Source organism: Meles meles, chromosome 5 (assembly GCF_922984935.1).
Source record: "Meles meles chromosome 5, mMelMel3.1 paternal haplotype, whole genome shotgun sequence".
Taxonomy (NCBI): domain Eukaryota; kingdom Metazoa; phylum Chordata; class Mammalia; order Carnivora; family Mustelidae; genus Meles; species Meles meles.
This window is the reverse complement of record NC_060070.1, coordinates 71,681,861-71,704,030: the sequence shown is the minus strand read 5'-3', so window position 1 is coordinate 71,704,030 and position 22,170 is coordinate 71,681,861. Positions and strand designations below refer to the sequence as shown.

Here is a 22,170-nt window from a genome sequence, read left to right as displayed (position 1 = left end):
TGTTTTGTTCTCTGCTCACCACCATCACATTAATGCTTCTCTAGTCTGCAGTCAACAGATACTCACGGGAAGGCCACTGGGAACACACATGCACCTGTACTGCCCTCAGGTTCCACACACCCCTATCCCACTGATAAAGCCAACCTTGCATTTCCATCTGGTGTCACACTAAATACTAAAATACGGGGGAGAGGACTTTCCTGAAGAGCGAGACTTCCCGGTCCTACAGCACATGCTGGGTGGGAATATGCATTCTTCAAGGTGACTGCCAACCCATAACGAAGCAAAGTCAGCAAAGGATCATCAGTTCTTAATGGAGCTTTATTCTCTGTTTTCCAGATAGTACCATGAGCACACACTTGCCTGGGTAGGACTGCAGGGAGACCTTTCTAATAGAACACTTACATTTTAGCACTAATAATGCTAAACTGTGCATTAAATGTGGCCACAAAATTTCCTGGCAATATGTGAATAGTCCATCTAGCTATGGACCATTTATATAGGAATCCCATGCAGGTCCTATTCATGTACATCAGAGAAAGGTTTTAAAGAAAATTTTGAACAGGAACTAAGAGGCCGTCAGTTTTCAAAAGTCAGTGAAAAAAGATGAACGTTTACCTTTGCTAAGTGCCTATTAACTGAAAAGTAACAAAGTATAAGAGCAGCTGGGGGAGCTTAAAACTAGCAGTTCTTTGGTCCATTTTGACCCAAGCAGAAAGGAAGAGGTAAAGGCAACAGCTAAAACAATCTCCTCAGCCTCCTTTCCCCATCGGAACAACCCAGGATTCCATTTAGAGAACCAGCTCCAACCGTCTGAAAAAGCCAAGTGCTATTTGTTACTGTTATTCCTCTTGCCAAACCACAGGCGCAAAGGTCCTGAAATAACTCTAAAAAAACTTCACAAATAATCAAAACACAAGACCATGATTCATAATCAACAAGAGTCTTACCTCCCCAAAATTAGGACTTTCCAGGACTCTCACATGAGCAACACAGAAACATACTCAACAAAATGCCAAAACCAGACCATAGGAAACAAGTCAATGGAACATCAATCACATTTCAGAGGTTATCCTGTTCTTGCTATGGTTTGGGTCACTTACCATAGCAAGTCTGGTTTGTAAGGTCTGGTTTCAGATAAAGCCAAAGAACCAAGCATCCGTACCTTTTTGAATTCATGTACTCTGCGGACCTAGAACAACTATACATAAGACAAAGGAAACATTCCAGGGCTCTCCTTTCTTCCGTAATGTCAGCATAACACTTATGTGTCTAACTACTCCTTTTCTTTTCTTCCCCCTTTACCATGATGAACCAAGCATAAATGGACAAAACACCAAGATAATAAATGCAGGGGGAAGAGAGAGTGTTGGGAAAGGCTGCTGGAAAGCCAGGAGTAGTAACAGTCAGGGTGACCAACCATCCCAGTCTGCTCGGGATTATTGGTGTTTCAGCACTAAAAGTCCTACATCGCAAGAAATCCCCCATCCTGGATGAATCAGGAAAGTCATTCTATTCAAAGATATCTTCTTTAAAAAGGAAGAGAAAGAGGAGTCTACAAGGAGAAGAAATGGGAAAATAAGGTTTATGCTCAGAATTTTAAAAGGGAGCTGAGAAGAAACGATAGGAAAACTACCAAAAAGATTAAGGATTTCAGCGAGAAAGAAAAAGAAATGAAGAAAACAGCCATGGAGGTCCTAACATGAGACAGAAGGTGGACGGTAAGGGACAGAAGGAAAGCATACAGATTCATTCCAGTGTGTTGATGTTGGGAATAATCAATCAGCAGAGCATGAAACCAACAGCACAAAGGGTGCCGTGCAGGCCGGCACTCAGAGAAATGGTTCCTCCCTGGACAGCTCCGGGGCCCACAGTCTGGAAGGGCTGGTGAGAACGGAGTTCTCCCGTCTAAAAATTTCAGCTCTTCATGGCTCCCTACCTTTTCTATTTGGTCATTCACCCACCCTGAAGTAAATTGAGTATCCGGATCCCTAGCAGAGAGTTTTCTGGAGCAATGACATTTCCTGGCACAGATATCCTAAGAATGGCCACGGGCAAGGCCATGTGCAGAGGCAGAACTGCTGAAGGAGCTGTGGCTGGTGAGGGGACATAGCTCAAGTCACTTCGGAAGTCTACCGTGAGAGCAAATGGGAAATGCAACAGGACGGACTAGTAACCCAGATGCAAAGAGCATGCAGAGCAGTCCTGGACAGTGGAACAAAGAGTAGAGAAGGCGATCGTCACAGAGGACTGAAGAGATGGTGTGCCCAGGCTTTCCTGCCCTGGAGTCTGCGCTCCAACACATGGAGGAGCCACGTGTCTACGCCTCTGGGGCCAGAGACAAGCCTATTAATTAAACCAATTACACACTTCCAAAACAAAGTAGACAAAGCCATCATAATAATTCGTTGCCTGGAGTAGACTTTACATCAACAGTGAAAGTTACACAAAGCAGCTCCTCATTCTTTTCCCAGAAGAAAGGTCAGATATTACTTCATAGTGGTAAGACATTGTGAGGGAATATTTAGGACTAGGAGTCTAGAACCTCCTGACCAGAATAGTCATTAAGCCATGTATCAAATAAAGTCATGATTCTACAAAAATACTGTTAGTATCCTTAGCTTCCTTTATGATATAAATGCAAAAATCACTAGTATTCCAGTCAACATTCATATGAATTTCATTAAAGATAGAAATAGATGTAAAGATAAGTAAGAAGTAAGATTATTTATATACTCACTTCGCAGTTGTCTCTTTATTTCTTTTGCAGGATCTAGCCAGTTCTACAGGAGGAGGGGGGGAAAAGGTTAATTAAGCCATAAAACATATTTCAGAGTCAAAAAATGGAACAGTTTACAGTTCACATACTTAAGTGTAAACATAAATTCTTATTTTAAGCAGCTTTCACCTATTAGCATTCCACTGGGTTAAGTATTGATTTGTTTTTGAATGCGTGTGTGTGTGTTATAGATAAAACACTAAAACACTTTAAGGTGGGTCTCTTGGGCCTCATTTTCTTGGATCTGAAAGCAAACGTCTATCCAAATGATGAGACACAATATACCTACATGTAGTCCTTATTGTGTAACAGAATGGCCAGCAGTCAGCCCCAGTGGGCACTGAAATGAGAGCTGAGGCAAGGACAATAATTGGCTCTTCCAAGTATATACACCCCAATCCGACACGATTATCTCAACTACTGAAGCCTACACTTTCTTTTTCCCTGCAACTATACAATGCTGTGGAGAAGTACTGTCTGGCTGGAGGAGCTGGTCGTGTCCTTCCTGCTCTTCATGCAACATCCTTTTTAAACTTCACGCCAAGTGGGAAGTCAAATCACAAGGCACTCCCTTTCACTTCCCCCTTTCTACCCTTTGAGAAAGGTTCTAGGAAACCACTATATCTTTAAAAAAAAAGAAAAAAATTTTTTGGACTACGTGGTTTCAAAACACCTAAGGACCTTAAACATTTCTCTCTCCAAGTTAACAAACAGCAAAAGACCCAACCAAAAAAATTATTTATATTTCATTTTCTGTCTATATATTATTTACTTCCCCTGCCTTCCTCAAGTCAAACCTCTCAAAGTTCACCTTACTTTATCTTCATTAATGCAGAACAAATATATTTTTTAAGATACAATATACCAACTGAAATAGTTAAGGTCCAGACAATGTGGAGGTTAGCGGGGCTGACCCCCCACAGTAAAAACTCCACATATAACTTTTGACTCCTCCAAAGCTTAACTACTATAGCCTCCCATTACTCAGAAGGCTTACCAAAAACATAAACAAGGCAATTAATGCATATTTTATATATGTTATACACTGTATTCTTATAATAAAGAGAAAAGAAAATGTTAAGAAAATCATGAGCAATTACAGAACTGTCCTGTATTTATCGAAAGAATCTGTGCATAAATGGACCCATACCACTCAAATACTCACTTCATAGTTGTCTCTTTATTTTTTTTTTTAAAGATTTTATTTATTTATCTGACAGAGAGAGATCACAAGTAGGCAGAGAGGCAGGCAGAGAGACAGGAGGAAGCAGGCTCCCTGCTGAGCAGAGAGCCCCATGCGGGGCTCGATCCCAGGACCCTGAGATCATGACCTGAGCCGAAGGCAGAGGCTTAACCCACTGAGCCACCCAGGCGCCCCTAGTTGTCTCTTTATTAATGACCCCATGTTATTCAAGGTTCAACTATAATTGGCTTTACAATAAATAAGTTTCATTTATTCTAAAAGCAGCCCAAATAACATAACATCTGTGCTTAAACAGAATTTTCTTCAGCTATATAAAGCAAATAATTAAGATGTTTGTCCTTAGGCAGAAAATAAGTCTACTGTCTTAACAATCCTATTGAACTGGAACAACAGAACATTAACTCCCATTATTAAAAAGTAGTAAGAGGATGCTTTGAAAACAAAGTAGGTTTTACTACACTGCTCACGGCTTGCGCTCAGGACAGCAAGGACCCAAGGTGTGCATGCTCTGTTTTAAAACTGGTGATATCCAAACGTCTCAATAAAGAACTACGAGAGCTTGGCTGAGTATCATATTACTGGTGTCCCAGCTGCACGGCCTATCCACGGGGAGGGCCAGTGGGACGCTCCAATGGTACCTCCAGTGCTAAGTTGGGGAGCAGCTCGAATTCTCCCCTTAGGAAAGAGCCTGGCATTCAGTTTCCTTGCCCTGCAGCTGCTGTCTCCCCACAACAGCTGGCCCACAAATGGCCGGGTGTGAGGAGGGTACACAGGAAAGAGAAAAACACACCATTCAGTCTCTAGCCCAGACGGGGAGAAGCTGGGGAAGAGGCGAAGGAGGGTCTGATGTGTTATGGCCTTTCATCCAAGGAAGCAACCACCACAGTAAGGAAACTGAATCAGCGACAACGGCTTGTCAACTGAAAGGGTGGGGGGGGGGGCTCAAAACATGAACACAGAGAGAGTATGAAGGGAAACGACTTCCCTGGTCTCCAACAACTCAGACAGACCCTTCCAGGTCTCACTCTGTGACAGGTGCTACAGATGCCTGCCGCAGAAGGTGGAGGACAATGGCGGGAGCAGTGTCATCTTCTGGGACCCCAAGGTATAGCCCTGTGTCCCCGTCACTTGGCACCTTTCATTCTCACCTGCAGCCCCAATCCCTTGTACAAAGTCCCTGCAGGGTTTCTGCACAGCACGGAGAGTGTGAAAGAGCTCTATAGACCTGGGAGGATGAGTGAGAAGTTTCCATGCACCAGCCAGCCAAATTCAGACATGGTGTCATTCTCCCGGCCCCTTTCCACAGTACGGCCAGCCAGAGTACTGGAAGATTGAAGTGACTTCTTTCCCTTTCTTCAGACCCCGACCCACACACGATGTGGGCTGAGTTTACTGATGTGACCCAACAGTGGCAGGAGAAGGGACTCTGGCCACCTACCGACTGGTCTTCCCTTTGCTGAGCACGCTCACTTCCCCAACACTGCCCCCGGAATCAGGAGGTCTCCCTCACCCTTGCACAACTCTGCAGGGGTGATCACAGACCCCATTACCTGTATCCTCCACAGCACTCAGCAGCTTTAGGCAACCATTAAGTACTAAATTAATAGCTGTTGACTGATATCTGCCTGGTCATCTTAAAAGACCAAAGTTAGAGTACTTTTATTAGAGTGGCTATTATTTGAATAATTAGCTCCGGTGAGTACCAAAATCCTGAGTGGGATAGAATTTTATCGTCTAGGGTCATAAACTCATACGTCAAAAGGCAAAAAAAGACAATGTGACTTTTAAAAGAAATAGAAGTCTATTATCTGCATTATCAATTACAAATTAATAACATATATATAACATACAAGTATATAACAAATAAATATTTAACAAGTAAAAATTAATTTTTTGCTTTTGACACTTGGAGAGTGCTAGATGGATCAAGAAGCAGACACAGAAGGAGGGGAGGCATCCGAGAAGGACATTAATGCATGCGGGTATATGCGTGTGCATATAGGGACACACACATGGAAACACACACACAAACACACACACACACACACACACCATGAGAGATTATGGTGCAAAATTCCAATTCTTTTAAAAATTTGGCCACTACATTTATAGACTTTGGAATGAAAGCTACATGGAGTCCAATTCTGGCTTTCACCAACTCTGTGACCTTGGGCTCATTCTTTGGCTTCCTTAAGCCTCAGTTTGCTCAACTCTAGGTGAGGACCACAATATGTACCTCACAGGCTAGTTCTTTTCAACCATTCCTTCAAATGCCTCCTGAAAAATAAGTACAAATGCAAAGTACTTTACCCAGTACCTTTAACAGATGGGCTTTTTTGCTATGATAAACTGGCCTATCACCTTTGGATATATATCCGTTCTTCACACAACTTTGTATTTCCAAAGCTGATATGCTAAAGAAGTTCTATATTAAAGAAATTAATGTTTATTTGAATATTTTTATGCACAAAAAATAATAAATCAGACATACTATCTTCATGGGCCAGATGAAATAAAAAGCAACCCCTTTCCTTCATAGAAAACTGGATAATGTCAGCCCTTTAAGCTGTCGGACTATAGGGAAGAACCTTCCTGGAAACAAAGGCAACACATTAAACAGCACAATCCCTTCTCACGAAAATAATTACCAGTATCATTAGTCCATACGTTTCTATGCACCTGTTAAAGTATTATCTAGCTAAGCTCTACTAAGTTTTGTCTGATAAGAATCCATCTGGCAAATTTATTAAAAACACAGTTTTCCCCATGGTCCACCTGAAACGTTCTCCAGGGAAGGGGCCTGAGAATCTATTTTAAGTGACAATTTCAGGCAATTCATAATTGGGCCAGATGGGGGGGATTTTTCTCAGTGTTTCCCAAACCTTAAGGTACAAGCAACAAGGCAAAACTTTTTTTAAGAAAGAGCTAAAATCCACACCAGATTTCAATAAAATTTATCTTGGCTTCTTAGAAATAAAAGTATTTTGGCAGCTACACTTAAGGGCAGGGACAGTAATTCACTCCATTGGTATCCTTCTCCTCACCTTCCCCTTTTAACCACCACTCTGTACCCAACGTATGAACTCAACCCATATTTATTTTCTGAATGAACATCAGGTAAACCAAGGAATAAATAAAAACTACAAGGAATCCTATCATAGGCTTCCAACAGAAGTAAACTGAAATTAAAATGGGGTCCTAGAACCCAGAGCTATTGAATCATCTTAGAACATGAAACTGGAAACTATGAATCAGTTGGGGGAACAAAATGATACATCCTTCCTTTCACTAACCTCTAAGAAATTTAGCATTTTACCATCAATTATTATGAATGCAGGAGAAAAAACCTGGTTAATTTCAGCAGCACTCTTAGCTTCCCACTACAGTTGCTGCAGATCTTGAAGTCTCTCTTAAACTAATCGGTATTTCGAAATGACTGTAGGGACTAGATGCTGGTGACTATCCAAATTTAATGAGTATTTGGGGAATGTAATTTATTGGCTTCCTTTATAGGCCTGTGTACTTTTATTATACAGTTAAAACACTGTTCTGAGAAGCAGCCCATAGAACTCGCTGAACTGCCAAAGGAATAAATGACACACACAAAAAGTTAAAAACCAAACAAAAACCTGCCTTACAAGGTTGCAGAAATCTAAGGACCAAAGCAGGTATCTATACACATATTTCTTGTGGGATTGAAGTGCTTCTGTCAGTTAGAGAGGCTCTGCTCCCCTATTCCTGCTAACTACAAATTTGAAGGTAAAACAGTCATGGTTAGCCAAGTCTGCTCTATGACATTTCTAATAGCCAATACCAGAAAAAAAAAGGTTAAATAAATGTGATTTTCAATTATCCTCTAACATCAAAAACATCTACAAAAAGATAAACCCTTGATTATGAATTGTTACATATAGATTCATAAGATGATCCTATATAGAACGTCTAAACGTCCACACATAACGGGTATGGGCCTCACTCTTACCTAAGTGTCCATGGCTGTTGGCACACATCTGGAACCCTGAGCTACTTGGGCTTATCAGGGCCCCCTACTCCCTTGGCTTTTGTAACACTCCAACTTCTACAATTGTGGCACCTCAAAAGAATATTTGGTCCCTCTACACGGTGCTTCTCAAGCCTTAAAGGTTTACCTGAGTCCCCTGAAGATCTGGTCAAAACACAGATTACGACTCCTATGTCCACCCCAAGGACCTGGAATTTTCCTTTCTAACAAATTCTAGGTAGTGCCTATGCTGGGGTTCCCCGGACCATCCTTTGAGCAGTATGGCTCAAAAGTTGTATTTTCCCAAAAGTTGAAGGAAGAGAGACATTTTCGAGTCCTTTAACTGGCTTGACAGCTAGACGCCTAGCCTTCACTGGCTAAATGTTCTATTGTTGACAACCTCCCGCAGAAAGCCCTAGCAGATCACTGCCTTCCACGTTCCTACGTACAAGTGTGTCGTTGAACTCCACCACATCACACTAAACAGCTGTATCCAATAATGTCAAGCTTCACAGTCTTTATTCTGCCAAGGTGCTAACCACTTCCACTGGACAAAGAGGAGAGGCCAAGCCCATCGACCAGTGGCAGTCCATTCGTGGTCTGGATGGGCTGCTGCCTGGGTGGCAGGCCACTGAGCAAACCAGACCTAGATATGGACCCAGGACACCCTCACAACACCTACCTCCAAATTCCTCCCCCCCATACCCCCCGCCAGAAATGTCCATCTCACCTGATTCCCTTTCAGGCTGGATGCTAAGACCCCAGAGTTAGAAGTTTTTTTTCAAAATGCTTAACTGTGCCTTTCTCATTCACTTATGGTGCTTCTCAGGCTGGCCAGGTCTGAGACATTGAATTCACCTGACCCTGTATTATCGAATGTTAAGAGTGTAAGTTTGCCTAAAATCTGCAATTTCCCTTAAGAATTTATAGCGCTGAAGCAGATCCCCTTTATTATACCTTTGCCTAAATGAGGTCTAACAGAACACTGCCCTAATGCTGGTGTTAGCTGAAAAGTTATAAGCTTTCTGTGTTACAGCAAAATGTTCACTATGCATCTGGGAGAACGTGATTCAAACTTCTGCCTTTGGATTAGAAGTTGCCACTGGACTGAACATAGAATTTTATTAAAGAACAGTTTATATGTGACAAAGTTTAATATTTGTGTTTTTAGCTTGAGTTTCTGGAGGGAAATGGTCACGCTATCAGACAAACTTTAATCAACTTTCATAAAGTTAGCTGTGGATAACAACTACACTTGTAACAAACTCCTCTTTCAATATGGCTTGAAGCAAAATAACATAATCCCTGGGCCAGGTGCCAAACTCTATTAATATCAAAGATTCAAGACAATATTTTTCCCTTTAAAGAGAGTCCAAAACCCTTAATGATGGTTCCAGTTAGACATGAATACAAGAACTATATGGAACTGAAATTCCCTATATAAATGAGCAACATGTTGCTTGATTCCACATATTTTTAATGGCATTTTCCATAGTAAAGTGTACATAAAACTTCTCAAGAGACATTAAAAAGTTCTAACAGTAATAATGATAGATTTTCATACTTAAGAGTAAATTGAAAGGCTTCCAACCCAAGATCTCAACCAGGAGACACAGTACTACACTAAAAGCAAAGGGAAGTTTAGATTTTCTCTCCATGGAAAATTTTCATACAAATAACTATGGGTTTACCTCACCTTCAATTTATGTCGAAATAAGTGACTGAAGCTTCTATAAATACAGATAACATCCAGCATGAAGCAAGCAGCTTAAATTCCTGTACCATACAGTATCCTATTGTTGAAACTGCATGGGTTTCAACGTCAATAGGACTGATTAAGCTAAGTTGATACAATGGAAATGATATTCTGTGGGAAAATTAGGACACCATTCAAATCTGTATTAGAAAAATAAGAGTTTTTTTGCCTAGACATCTTGAGGACTGAATTTTGTTTACATCAGTGACAAGGAATAAAAAATTATACAAAAGTTATGAAAGCATGTCAGATTATACATGAAAAATATATTGTCAATTACATGTGAGCATTCATGTTCTGACAAGTCTGCATCTCAGAAAGGACCCCCAGTTTATTCCCTCCATGTTCTATGATTAAAGCCTAGATAACAAAGCCCGTGCCTAACTGTATGGGCATTTTCATCTCCCGTGTCACAGGAGAAACTACAAGGTAAAATAAGGAATTAGGAGTTCCTTTTCAAACATTTGCACTTTTCATCAGTGAGGATCCTATATAGAACCCCTCTCCAAATTTAACTTTATCCTAATACTCTCTGCCTCAAGTACCTGAGCTTCTCCTGAACTCCAGCTACCCCCTCTCATGCAGAACGTGAGGTCCTGTCATCACACAGAGTTCACCTCGTTAGACTTCATCATCCTACTCTCAGGTACAACCCCTTCCTCTCCTAATTTTCTACCCATTTATTTTCACTGCAGCTGCTCTTAGCTTCTTTGGACTTTCATCCCTTGGCCCCTGCCATTTTCTCCCAAATTGTTATCCCATTTCAGCTTCAGCTATGTTTCCTCCAGGGTCCCCGTGAATAATCAGCTAGATTACCATTCCAGCAGCAGCTCCCATTTTCTAGCTCATCTGTTGATCTTACCATAACCACTGCCAACTGGGAACCCTCACGATACTCCATTTCTCCATTACTACTCCCAGGGTGCAGAAGGCACACACCAATATATTCTGCTGCCATCACTACTGTATGAGCTCCAAGCTCGGTTGCACTGTCAACAGCAATCCACATACTTGTTCTTAGTCGCCTGCCTCTCTGGGTCCCCAGTGCTACCCCCTCTTAGAGCTTTGAGCCCACACTTCACTTGACACAGACTTACTTCCAGCTGCACCACTCCTGGGCTTACTGCTTGCAGACTCAGGGGATTAAGCTGCTCGTTTTACTCAAGACTTACCCTCTTCTTGACTTCAGAGTCCTACATCATCATCCCTTTCCTCTCTCTCCAACCTTACCCTTTCCTCAGGCATCCCCACAGCCAAGCCGAAGTTCTTTCCATCCAAGCAAATCTGTCAACCCCCCAAATCCTTAGTAAATGTGCTGTACTGTCCTATAAAATAGCCAGCAGTCACAAGAGACTACTTAAATTTAAACTTGTTCTGTTGAATAAAATTTCACTTCACTTCCTCAGTCACACCGGCCATATTTCAAGGTATCAATAGCCATCTGTGGTTCGTGGCTGCCATACTAGACAGACAGAGCAGGCTAGAACATCTCACCATCATGAAGTTCTACTGGACAGTGCCGGCCTCTATTCTCTTGTCTCATTCTCCCACCTGACCTCTCCTCATAGCCAAATTTTCTTAAATATCTCACATTCTTTTTTTTTTTTTTTTAAGATTTTTTTACTTATTTGAGAGTGAGAGAGTGAGCATGAACATGGGCTGGGGAGGAGTGAGGAGGGACCAGAAAGAAAGGGAGAAGCAGACTGATATGGGGCTCAATCCCAGGATCCCCGGATCATGACTTGAGCTAAGGCAAGCGCTTAACCAACTGGGCCAGGCAGGTGTCCCATCCCACTCTCATATTCAGTATACTGTTAACGTTCCTCAGCCCTCACCTACCTACTTCCTGATCCCCAAACATCATGTAGTCAACAACCTACCAGTATTTCCAACTTAGCAAAATGAAAATGAGATTTTATCTCCGCCCCCGACCCCAAACTGCTGCTCCTCTTCCAAAGTCCCTTTGTAAAAAGTCTCCAACAAGCTTCTCAGCTACCAAGCGCCAAACATGGGACTTACCCTGCCAACCCCTCCATTGCCCTCATGCCACAGAAATGGTGGGCCACAAAGTCATCTACAGACATTCCCTACTCAGTATCTCTATCTCTTCATCTTTCCTTCTTATGTCATGCCCTAGTTTCCATCACCTCTGGACTAGAAAACTGACTTTCCCGCCTCTGGTCTCAGTCCTCTATAATAACCACTATAATAACCCCTCCTAACCACCAACAGGTTACTCTTTCTGAAATGCAAACCATGTCACTTTCTAAAAACCCTTCCTATCAGGATAAAGGTCCTTAGCACAAGATACAAGACCTTCCAAAAATTGTTCTTTGCCTAGCTTTCCCAGGACCATCAGGATTCCCCACAAGGCACCCGAAATTTACCCATGATGTAAGTTAAATTCTGTGCTTGGAGCGCCTGGATGGCGCTGCTTCTCCCTCTCCTTCTGACAGTCCCCCTGCTTGTGCTCTCCTACTTTCTGTCAAATAAATAAAAAAAATCTTTTAAAAAATTAAAAAGAAAAAAAAAAAAAAACACTGTGCTTGCTGAGGAAACACAGCTTCAAGACAAGTACCCAGCTCCTCCTTCCAACTTGCCAGTTGCTCCAGGTCCCTCCTGTACAGAGACTCGGAAGCTACCGCACCCTGCAGCCCCGTCAAACAGCCAGAAATTCCTCATGCACACTGTCCTTGTTCACGCTGGGGTTACTCCTTTTCTTCCAGGCAGAAGGTCCCTTTTCTGCCCCCGTCCAGTATACTGGTCAAAATTCTCAATTTCTAGGACAGAATGTTATTACTAACCTGCTAATATCACTTCTAAAATTTGTAGATTTGCCAACATACAATAATATAAAATTTTCAGACCCTTGTCAAGCTAATAAAACTTGCAAGTGTCCCCTAGCTAGTCATTAACAAATGTCCAGCTGATATTTAGGACAGGGAATATTAAATTGTGTCACTGAACTGAGATTACTAGAAACCTATGTACTCAGATAATATTAGCCTGACTGTTACCGTCAGGCTTGTGTTCCCCTAAAATTTCTATGCTGAAATCCTAATGTCCAATGTGACGGTGTTAAGAGGTAGAGTCTTTGGGGGTAACTGGATCATGAGAGTGGAACCCTCATGATCAGGATTAGCACCCCTTAAAAAAGCCACTCCACAGAACTCCTTTATCCTTTCCACCATGTCAGGACATAGCAAGAAAACACGGTCTGTAAACCCAGAAGTAGATCCTCACCAGATACGAGATATACTGGCACCCTGACCTTGAACTTCCTAGCCTTTAGAAATGTGAAAGATTTGTTTTGATAAGCCATCCAGTCTGACATTTTGTTATAGCAACCCAAATGGACTAAGAAACTGACCAAAAAGTTTATCTGTTCTCTGTCCCCAAATGTGTGAGGGATAAGGTTATATCCCACCTACTTAACACAGCCCATAACATAACGTCCTTCAGTATCCTGTATATAAACAGTGATACCACTATTTTTTTTTTAAAGATTTTATTTATTTATTTGACAGAGAGAGATCACAAGTAGATAGAGAGGCAGGCAGAGAGAGAGAGAGAGAAAAGCAGGCTCCCTGCTGAGCAGAGAGCCCGACGCGGGACTCGATCCCAGGACCCCGAGATCATGACCTGAGCTGAAGGCAGCGGCTTAACCCACTGAGCCACCCAGGTGCCCCTGATACCACTATTTTTAAACTGGGAAGAATGGAATCATGGCATAGCCAGTGAGCCTAAGTGGTGGGGTGGGTGGGTTGTGGGTACATGTGTGGAGTTAACAGTAAGAAAGACTGGATAGCAGAAAAATAGGATTCCTAGTTGGGAATTCATCTCCCAGCTACTTCTCACAAGAAGGGAAAAGTTCCTTGGGGCGCCTCAGTGGTACAGTCCGTTAAGCATTTGGCTCTTGGTTTTAGCTCAGGTCATGATCTCAGGGTCATGAGATGGAGCCCCACATCGGGCTCCACACTGAGCTCGGAGTCTGCTTGGGATTCCCTCTCTCTCTCTGCCCCTCCTGCACAAGCTCTTGGATGCGCGCGCGCACGCTCTCTCTCTCTCTCCCTCTCTGTAAAAAATAAATAAATAAGTCTAAAAAGGGGGGAAAAGGGGATGTTGCTTTAGAGAAGCACTGGCATGGGATCTCACAATCAGTACTGGTAAATCAAGTCGTCCCTTAAGTTTACTGACACCATTACAGAAACATCAACTGGAAAACTCATATCGGGAACACAGCACATAATACTTTCCACCAACCCATACATGAAGTCTTGCAGGATGTTTTTAGGATTTCGTAAGATGAAAAATCCCTCTAAGGCAAGAGGACATTCTTCCATTTTTCCAGTCAGGATAGCTATAAAATAGTGTACCCATTTTTATGCCTTAATTGACAAAGTTAAGAACGGTTATGTTTTCTATTTTTTTTTCCTTCCTAGTTTACCTGGTTTTGAATCTTACCTTCAATTTTTCACTGCCTCGGTGGCCTTGGGTGAATTATTTAACTGCTCTATGCCTCAGCTCAAAGTGTGCTTAACAATATCAACGTTTTAGGGTTGTAGGAGACAACATGTGTGAAGTCATAGAACCCTGCCTGGTGCATTGTGAGAATCCCAGAACAATCAGCTATTAATAGTCATGTTTCTTTTGTTTAGACATGGAGCTCACAAATTCACAACCCTGAGATCAAGACCTGAGCTGAGACAGGAGTCAGATGTTTAACTAAATGAGCCACCCTGACCCCCATTCGGAATATTTTTTATGTCACTTTCTAATTCTAAAATGAAGTTAAAAATAAGTATGCCTAACTTGGAGCCTCAATATAAATAGGATATTCCCGTCCAGAAATAAAACCACCACACTGAACTCTGGAGTTCCACCTGGAGAATTTCTTCCATGCCAGAAGCCACTTAAAAAAAGAAAAAAAAAAGGGGGGGGGGGGGAGACACAGAGAGAGAGGGAGAGGAGGAGAGAGAATCTTAAGCAGGCTCCACACCCAGCACAGAGTCAGATGTGGGGCTCAATGTCACAACCCTGAGACCGTGACCTGAGCCAAAATTAAGCGTCGATGCTTACTTGACTGAGCCACCCAGGCAATACTAGCACTCACTCTTTAAAATATATATAAAATTTACTTGTTCTTCTAAAAGTTGTTATCTGACCTAAAGTCAACATGTCTTGAAAGGACACTCATGACACACCCTACCATATCCCGACTAGGCCCTCCCCAACTCACTAAATGGGATCTCCATCCATCCAAAAATCTAGTCCTTACTGGTATTATGTCATCGGACTGCTTTTACCTCCTTCCTCAATCTCTCTTAAATTCGTTATCTGACTAGGGCCATCTGTGTGGCTGTTGATGAAGCATCTGACTCTTGGTTTGGGCTCAGGTCATGATCTCAGGGTCCTGGGATCGAGTCCCATGTTAGGATCCCCAATCTGCAGGGAGTCTGCTTGTCTCCCTCTGCTCACTCTCTCTCTCAAATAAATAAATAAATCTTAAAAAGAAATTCTTTACTTGTCTTTTGCTACCACAACTTCAACTGATGCCATGTCCTCCTTTTGGTGAGCAGTGTTGTTCAAGCCCCTCTCATCCCACCCCCCGGTAGCCCAATCCCACACACTTTAGGTCTCTCCTTCCTTAAGCAGCATTCTCTCTTAGCTGTCCTCACCATTAATACTCTTTCCTATAGAGTGGTAATCAAATTTTGATAACCATATAGCTTAGTTTTTCACTGTCTCCTCAGCTGGAGCATAGTGGGGACATCCATGAAGACAGTCTTTGTCTTAACTATTTACTGCTGGATTTGCAGTAGTACGCTGGTTTGCATGCAGGGAATTTATTTATTTATTTATTTATTTATTTATTTTTTAAAGATTTCATTTATTTGATAGAGAGAGAGTAGGCAGAGAGTCAGGCAGAGAGAGAGGAGGAAGCAGGCTCCCTGCTGAGCAGAGAGCCCGATGCGAGGCTCGATCCCAGAACCCTGGGATCACGACCTGAGCTGAAGGCAGAGGCTTTAACCCACTGAGCCACCCAGGTGCCCCGCATGCAGGGAATTTTTTTAACCTAAAGTTTATCTTCACTATTTTTTAGTATATAGTTCAGCAGTATTAACTATACCCACATTGTTGTGCAACAGATTCTGAAACTTCATCTTGAACAATTGAAACTCTACCCATGGAACAACAGCTCCCCATCTCCCCCAACCCCCGTCCTCGTCCCTGGCAAACACCGTTCTACTTTCAGCTTCCACAAGCTTGACTATGGATACCTCATATAAATGGAATCACAGTGCTTGTCGTCTTTTTGTGACTGGCTTGTTTCACTTAATGTTCTGTGGGTTCATCCATGTTACAGCATGTGACAGGATCTCCTTCGTTAAGGCTTGCTAATATTCCATTCACCACATTTTGTATCTAACACATGTTGTTTATCCAATTCATTCATGGGTGGACACTGGCTTGCTTCCACCTCTAGGCTATTGTGAATAATGCTGCAATGAACATGGGGTGCAAATCTCTCTCCAAGATCCTGCTTTCAGTTCGTTTGGGCATATACCCAGAAACAGGATTGTTGAATCATACAGTTCTATTTATAATTTTTTGAGTGACCTCTATACTGTTTTCTGCAATAACTACATGTTTTAACATTCCCACTACCAACTCACAAGGGTCCCAGTTTCTTCATATCCTTGCTAACATTTCTTATTTTATATTTTTGCTAGTGGTCATCCTAATGGGTGTAAGATGGCACAAAGGCAGTATTTAATAAATATTTGTTAATGTCTAGAAAGACTGAGGCTATAAAAATAAAAGGGTGTGGAGTTCCTAGAGTATTGGGAAGAAGTTCCTAGAGTACTGGGAAGAAAGAGTAACACAAATGAGATTTGTGCTAAATGTATAAATAGCAGATGGAAAAATGGTCAATTCTCCTCAAGCGTGTAGCAGGAGAAATGGTAATGGAAAGCAGTCAAGGTGAATCCCCTCAAGTAGTGTTCTTAAATCTAAAGTATGCATTCAAATAAAGGATGTTCCAAATGTAAAGAACAGTATGTTCGAGCAGATATGGTACAAACCAACAGGGCTCCTGTTAGGAGAGAACTTTGGTGTGGAGTGTACGTATGTGGGAGGTTAACGAGAAATGAAACAAACGAAGTAGGGCTTTGTCAGTCATACTGAGTGGGTCAGATTGGATCCATTCAATGATGCTAAACCAGGGAGTTCCAAGATCCCATATGCACTCCTGAGAACTCCATGTAGCAACAGTGTGAAGTGTGATCCTAGGGGCTAGGGACCAAACCTAGAAGGCTAACAGAATAGTCACAGTGAGAGAGGACAGGGGTCTAACCCAAAGCCAAAACTGTGCACCAAGAGGACTAGGCAAGGGATGTTAGCGGGTGGAAAATACAGAACTCTCTGACTGATAAGCAATGGAAGGAATTGGAAGGAATGGAAGGGACCAATATCCACTCTTCAGGGGACAGATGAAGTTTAAGGGGAAGATGCCAGTTTGCTCTGAAACAACTGAGTGCAGTGTCCAGTAGGCAGTTAAAAAGAGTCTGAGATTCAGGTCAAAGACACGGATTAGACACATATGTTGGAAGTTATAAAAATAAAAACTAGTGAATCCTACTATCTAAACACCACTCTTTCACATGTAAAGCTAGGGTTGCAGAAATACCAGATGTCTTTATGTAGCATATCCTGTTTCTACTAACAAAATGAGTTTTTCTCATATTTTACAATATGCTAGATGATTTCTTTCTTTCACAAAGTTTAAATGCTCTTATGACTCTCCCCATATGTAATCTCAGGAACAAGTGGGTAATAATAGGCAAATTCCCATCACTTCCTCTTTGACAGTTTTGAGGACCATCAGAAGGGCAGAGGATTAGAAACATTATCAAGAACCACCTTTTCATTTCATGTCTAAAAGGAGCACCTAGTTTAGTCAAATATCTAATATGTTACTTCTTCTGAGAAAAGGATTCTAAACAGAATTCTAATAAGAATACTTGCATACTATTCAGCAGGCAGGCATGCAATTTAATTGTCTTTTGTTTAAATGTGGAATTAAACCACCAATTAAGTAGTAAAGCTTTAAGACTAAGCAAATTGAGAAAACTTGATTTATATGTAATTATCACCCTTAATTCCCTGTATTTCATTACCAGGACACAAACAATGACAGCATGTGGGCAAATAAACATCACCGCCTATGTTCCTCAACTCGCTATTTTGTTCTATTGACTGTGACAAAAATGTTAGATACAAGAAAGTAACGATCTCAGCCCAATCTCAGCGAGTCTCTCCACAACCTCAGTCTAATAGAGCTGAAAGGGCTTCACTCTAGGGTGCGACAGGACGAAACCTTTATCCTTCAGTCCTACACTCAGTATCTTCTTCCCCAGTTACATCCCCCATTACTTAAAGTCAAGTAAAAGAGGAAACAGTCCTTTCTTAACAAGGAAGAAAGAAAGTGCTAGAGACTGAATGGACGTGTGAGGCCACCCATACCATTTGTAGTTGAAACCTAATCTCCAGTGTGACAATATTTGGAGGTGGGGCCCTTGGGAGGTGACAAGGTCATGAAGGTGGAGGCCTCCTGAATAGGAATAGTAAGTAGTCCCCTTATGAAAGAGGCTCAGAGAGGTCCCCATCCCTTCCACTTGTGAGGACACAGAAGGCACTACCTTATGAACCAGAAAGTGGGCCTTCACCAGACACTGAACCTGTGCATATCTTGATCTTGGACTTCCCAGCCTTCCAGCATTGTTGATAAACCACTCAGTCTACGGTACTGCGTTAGAAATGCCCAGACTCGTCGGCCAAGACAGAAGGCTGCAGGTTAGTTAATTGCCAGACTGGATTAATAGTTCTCTCTTTAATAGTTCTGGTAAAATAGTTGACCACAATAGTTCTCTCTTTAAAATTACATCCGAAACTGAGAAGCCCTGACATTCCCTGGAATGCTAATGCTTATTAGCATCAAGCATTACAGCAGTCTAATCCTGCTTAGTGTCTTGGGAAATTCCTGGAGCAGAACAATCTCAACACACTTGATGTCAGGCAGAGTTACACAGGGTTCTGACCACTCAAATCTACCACCTGAGTCTACCTCACCTCCTTTTTTGCTTCTCAGTAACCCAAAGGGCAAAGAATGCATTTACCCCACACAGCCACCGCAGTCTGTACAGCAAGGCAAACGCTCTCTCCCAAGCGCCCAGTAAGTACACATCAGTACTCTTGACATTCCTTCCCATTTGCTTCCTTCCCTGCTTTTCAGGCATGCTTAATTTCTACTATACAGGTGAATTCAAGAGCTAAAAATCCAACATAAAAATTTTTAAATCAGTTCTTTCAGTCTCTAATAATTAACACAGAATAAGACATTCCATTCTCTCTGCTTACAGTATTAGTGGAAAAACATGCACACGAGGGCAAGAAGTTATAGGTGATTCTCTCTGCATGGGTTTTTTTATATTTACCAAATTTCTAAAATGAATATAAAATGTCATAAATTTTAAAGCAAAATTTTATACTGCATAAGAAAAAAATACAACATTTTCCTAAGAAGATACGAATAAACGTGAAATCATTTCACTTACTTTTTGCTCGGGGCTTTCCTGAAATAGAAGTCCAAAGTAGTCCTTCTCCAGAAGATTGAGATGTTCACACACTTTGTCAAATAACACTTGTCCCTTAGCACGTTTCTGAAGGGAAAGAAAAGGTATCTTTACTTTTCAAGCACTGAAGATTCCATGAATACCATAAATGAAGGACTTCACATCAGATAATATTATTTAGTGTAATATAAAATGTTTCCCAATCTTTTATAATACAAAAGAGTGATTAACAACATTTTCACTTTAGAATCTTCCCTCTCCCCACCATATACACAAAGCATAAATTCTAGAATGAAAGCATGATCAAATGCTCTATGCTTTACTTTCCACTCCACAAAAATATAAAAAGGTCCCAAAAAGTAAGGTGCTAGGAGTTCATTTATTTTTAAAATAGTACAGAGAAATATGTCCAAACTGCCCCCCTCCATTTCTTAACGTGGCTTATGTCCTAGCTACAAGGTATTCCGCAGGAAAATTATTTGGCCCTACTCTTCACTGTATCCTAACATCATTTATGCCATCAGTACTTAGATTTGATTTCTGTTCCATGATATTGGTAGAACAGAAATAAAATTGTTTTCAATTCAAGTTAAGCTTTCTCTTGATAATGATGACACATTCAGTCTTCAGAACAAAATTTTAAGATACTAACAGAACTGGGAGAATAAATCAGATGCCTCCAAGGATGTAACATATTTTTGACTTAAATAGTGTGCTGTATTTTGTTTTGTTTTTGTTTTGTTGGGGCCCCCTGGGTGGCTCAGTCAGTTAAGCGTGTGTCTTTAACTCAGGTCATGTTCCTGGGGTCCTGGGATCAAGCCCCACCTCAGGCTCCCTGAGCCTGCTTCTCCCCCTCCCCCAACTTCTCTCTTGCACTCTCCCTCTCTCAAATAAATAGAGAAAATCGTTTTTTAAAAAATACTTTAAGAAACTGCTATCCATAGAGATATAAAAGACTTTAACAGCCACAGAAGAAAAGCTCATTGTCTAATCAGTGACAAAACATAAAGCAGTGACATTCCCAATTAAGATGCACACCCCTGGGCAGGTCCAACTGTGAGGTCTCAGACACAGGCCTCCCCTTCCTCCGCAATGATATAAGCAGCTATTGGACCTCAAGCGAAAACTGAACATGCCCTCAGACATTTTCATCCTCAAGATGAATGCCCTTACACTCTCAAAATGGGATACTCATTCATTCATCCACTGTGTGGAAATAAATGTCTCTCACAGATGTATCTTAAACAAGGCAATAAGATATGAAGGACATTTCAACAGTCAAATAAGTACAACTCTGATAAGGAACTGCAAAAGGCAGTTTCAGAGAAACTCAATTAAAGGGCTGGTTTCTCTCTAGCTTTTTCTTCCTCTACTTTGTGAAAGCAGAGGTGGAAAACTCATGTCTGAAAGACATGCAAAGGAGAATCTGGAACTTTCATTACCAAACCTTTTATAATAATGTTCTTAGGGGAAAAAAAAAAAAAAGAAGAAGAAGAATAGAATTACACCAAATAGTAGAAGGAAGAAGGAAAAAACGACAGATTATTTCAACATAGCAAGCACTGTACCTTGACCATTTACAAATTATGTGGCCAAGGAAAAGCCACTTTACTTCTACTTGCCTTAATTTGCACATCTGTGAAATGGAGCAACAGAAGGCACCATGGGAGCAATGAGTGCTAAGTGAGCTATAAGACATCCAGGGAGCTTAGAACAGTGTGGGTGGCATACCAGGCTTAATCAATATTGGCTCTTATTGTTAGAAGCTGGTGAGCTCTATAACATGAAAAGTGACTGATTTCATTAACATGAGATTTTTGGCTTAAGCTTTTACAGTGAAAGGCTCTCAATTTCATTATTTGACCGGCATGCAATTATTAACCTATATAATTAAAATTCTGAGCCTAGAGGTATCTTAAATTAACTTTTTGAGGAGAAGGGAACTCAAAGCGTGATGGCTGGCTTTCTTAAATGTACAGTAAAAACTATGGTCTTTTTAGAGGAACCTGGAATAGATGTGAAGAGATATGGTTGCAAATAAAGAGAATTTCTTTTTTTTTTTAAAGTGAGAATGTGCACGTACATGGGTGGAGGAGGGGTGCAGAGGAAGAGACAGAGAGAGAATCTTAAGCAGGCTCCATGCTCAACATGGAGCCCGACACAGGGCTCCATCTTGTGACCCTGAGGTCATGACCTGAGTGGAAATCAAGAGCAGGATGCTCAATTGACTAAGCCACCCAGGCACCCCAAAGAACATTTTAGAGATAATCAGTAATTTAAGATAGAATTAGTGAATTCTCAGACATTAATTTCAACAACATTGTTCACTTCTGAATGCCCAGTGACCAGAAAGCTGCCCATCATAACAGGTGGTCAAAAAATGCTTACTGATTCAACTGTGTAGTGTCCTATATGTAACATACTTATTTTTTTTAAAGGATTAACATGTGATTTTATTTTTTTTTGATGTTTTAATTAATTTATTTTTTTCAGCGTGACAGTATTCATTGTTTTTGCACAACACCCAGTGCTCCATAACATACTTATTTTTAATGAGATGACATTTCACCTCTTCAGGCTTCTAGTGACTGACCTTAGCTACAATTTTAGCATCCACTTTGTAGTTAGAAACTTCCTTATCTGAGATGGCAAAGACAGCAATCAGCTACAGCTTGGGCCACATCTATCTACTTGAACATCATCTCCCATGCATTTACAACGAGATACAAAGGACTCACAGGGAACATTTTATCTACTATAAAAGAGATTATCGTCTTATTTAGAAAGACACTAAAA

At 41.3% G+C, this 22,170-nt stretch overlaps 1 protein-coding gene across 20 annotated transcripts in view; it reads right to left on the bottom strand.

The window, feature by feature from the left end:
• Positions 1-22,170, bottom strand: part of EPB41L2 (erythrocyte membrane protein band 4.1 like 2) — a 218,962-nt gene that overhangs the window by 67,048 nt on the left and 129,744 nt on the right. For all 20 annotated transcript variants that reach the window (XM_046004678.1, XM_046004670.1, XM_046004675.1 and 17 more), the window contains 2 exons: positions 19,357-19,461; positions 2,741-2,783 (listed from right to left, as the gene is read on the bottom strand). In XM_046004678.1, coding sequence (XP_045860634.1) covers positions 2,741-2,783; positions 19,357-19,461 — 148 coding nt within the window. The remainder of the gene's footprint in view (positions 1-2,740; positions 2,784-19,356; positions 19,462-22,170) is intronic.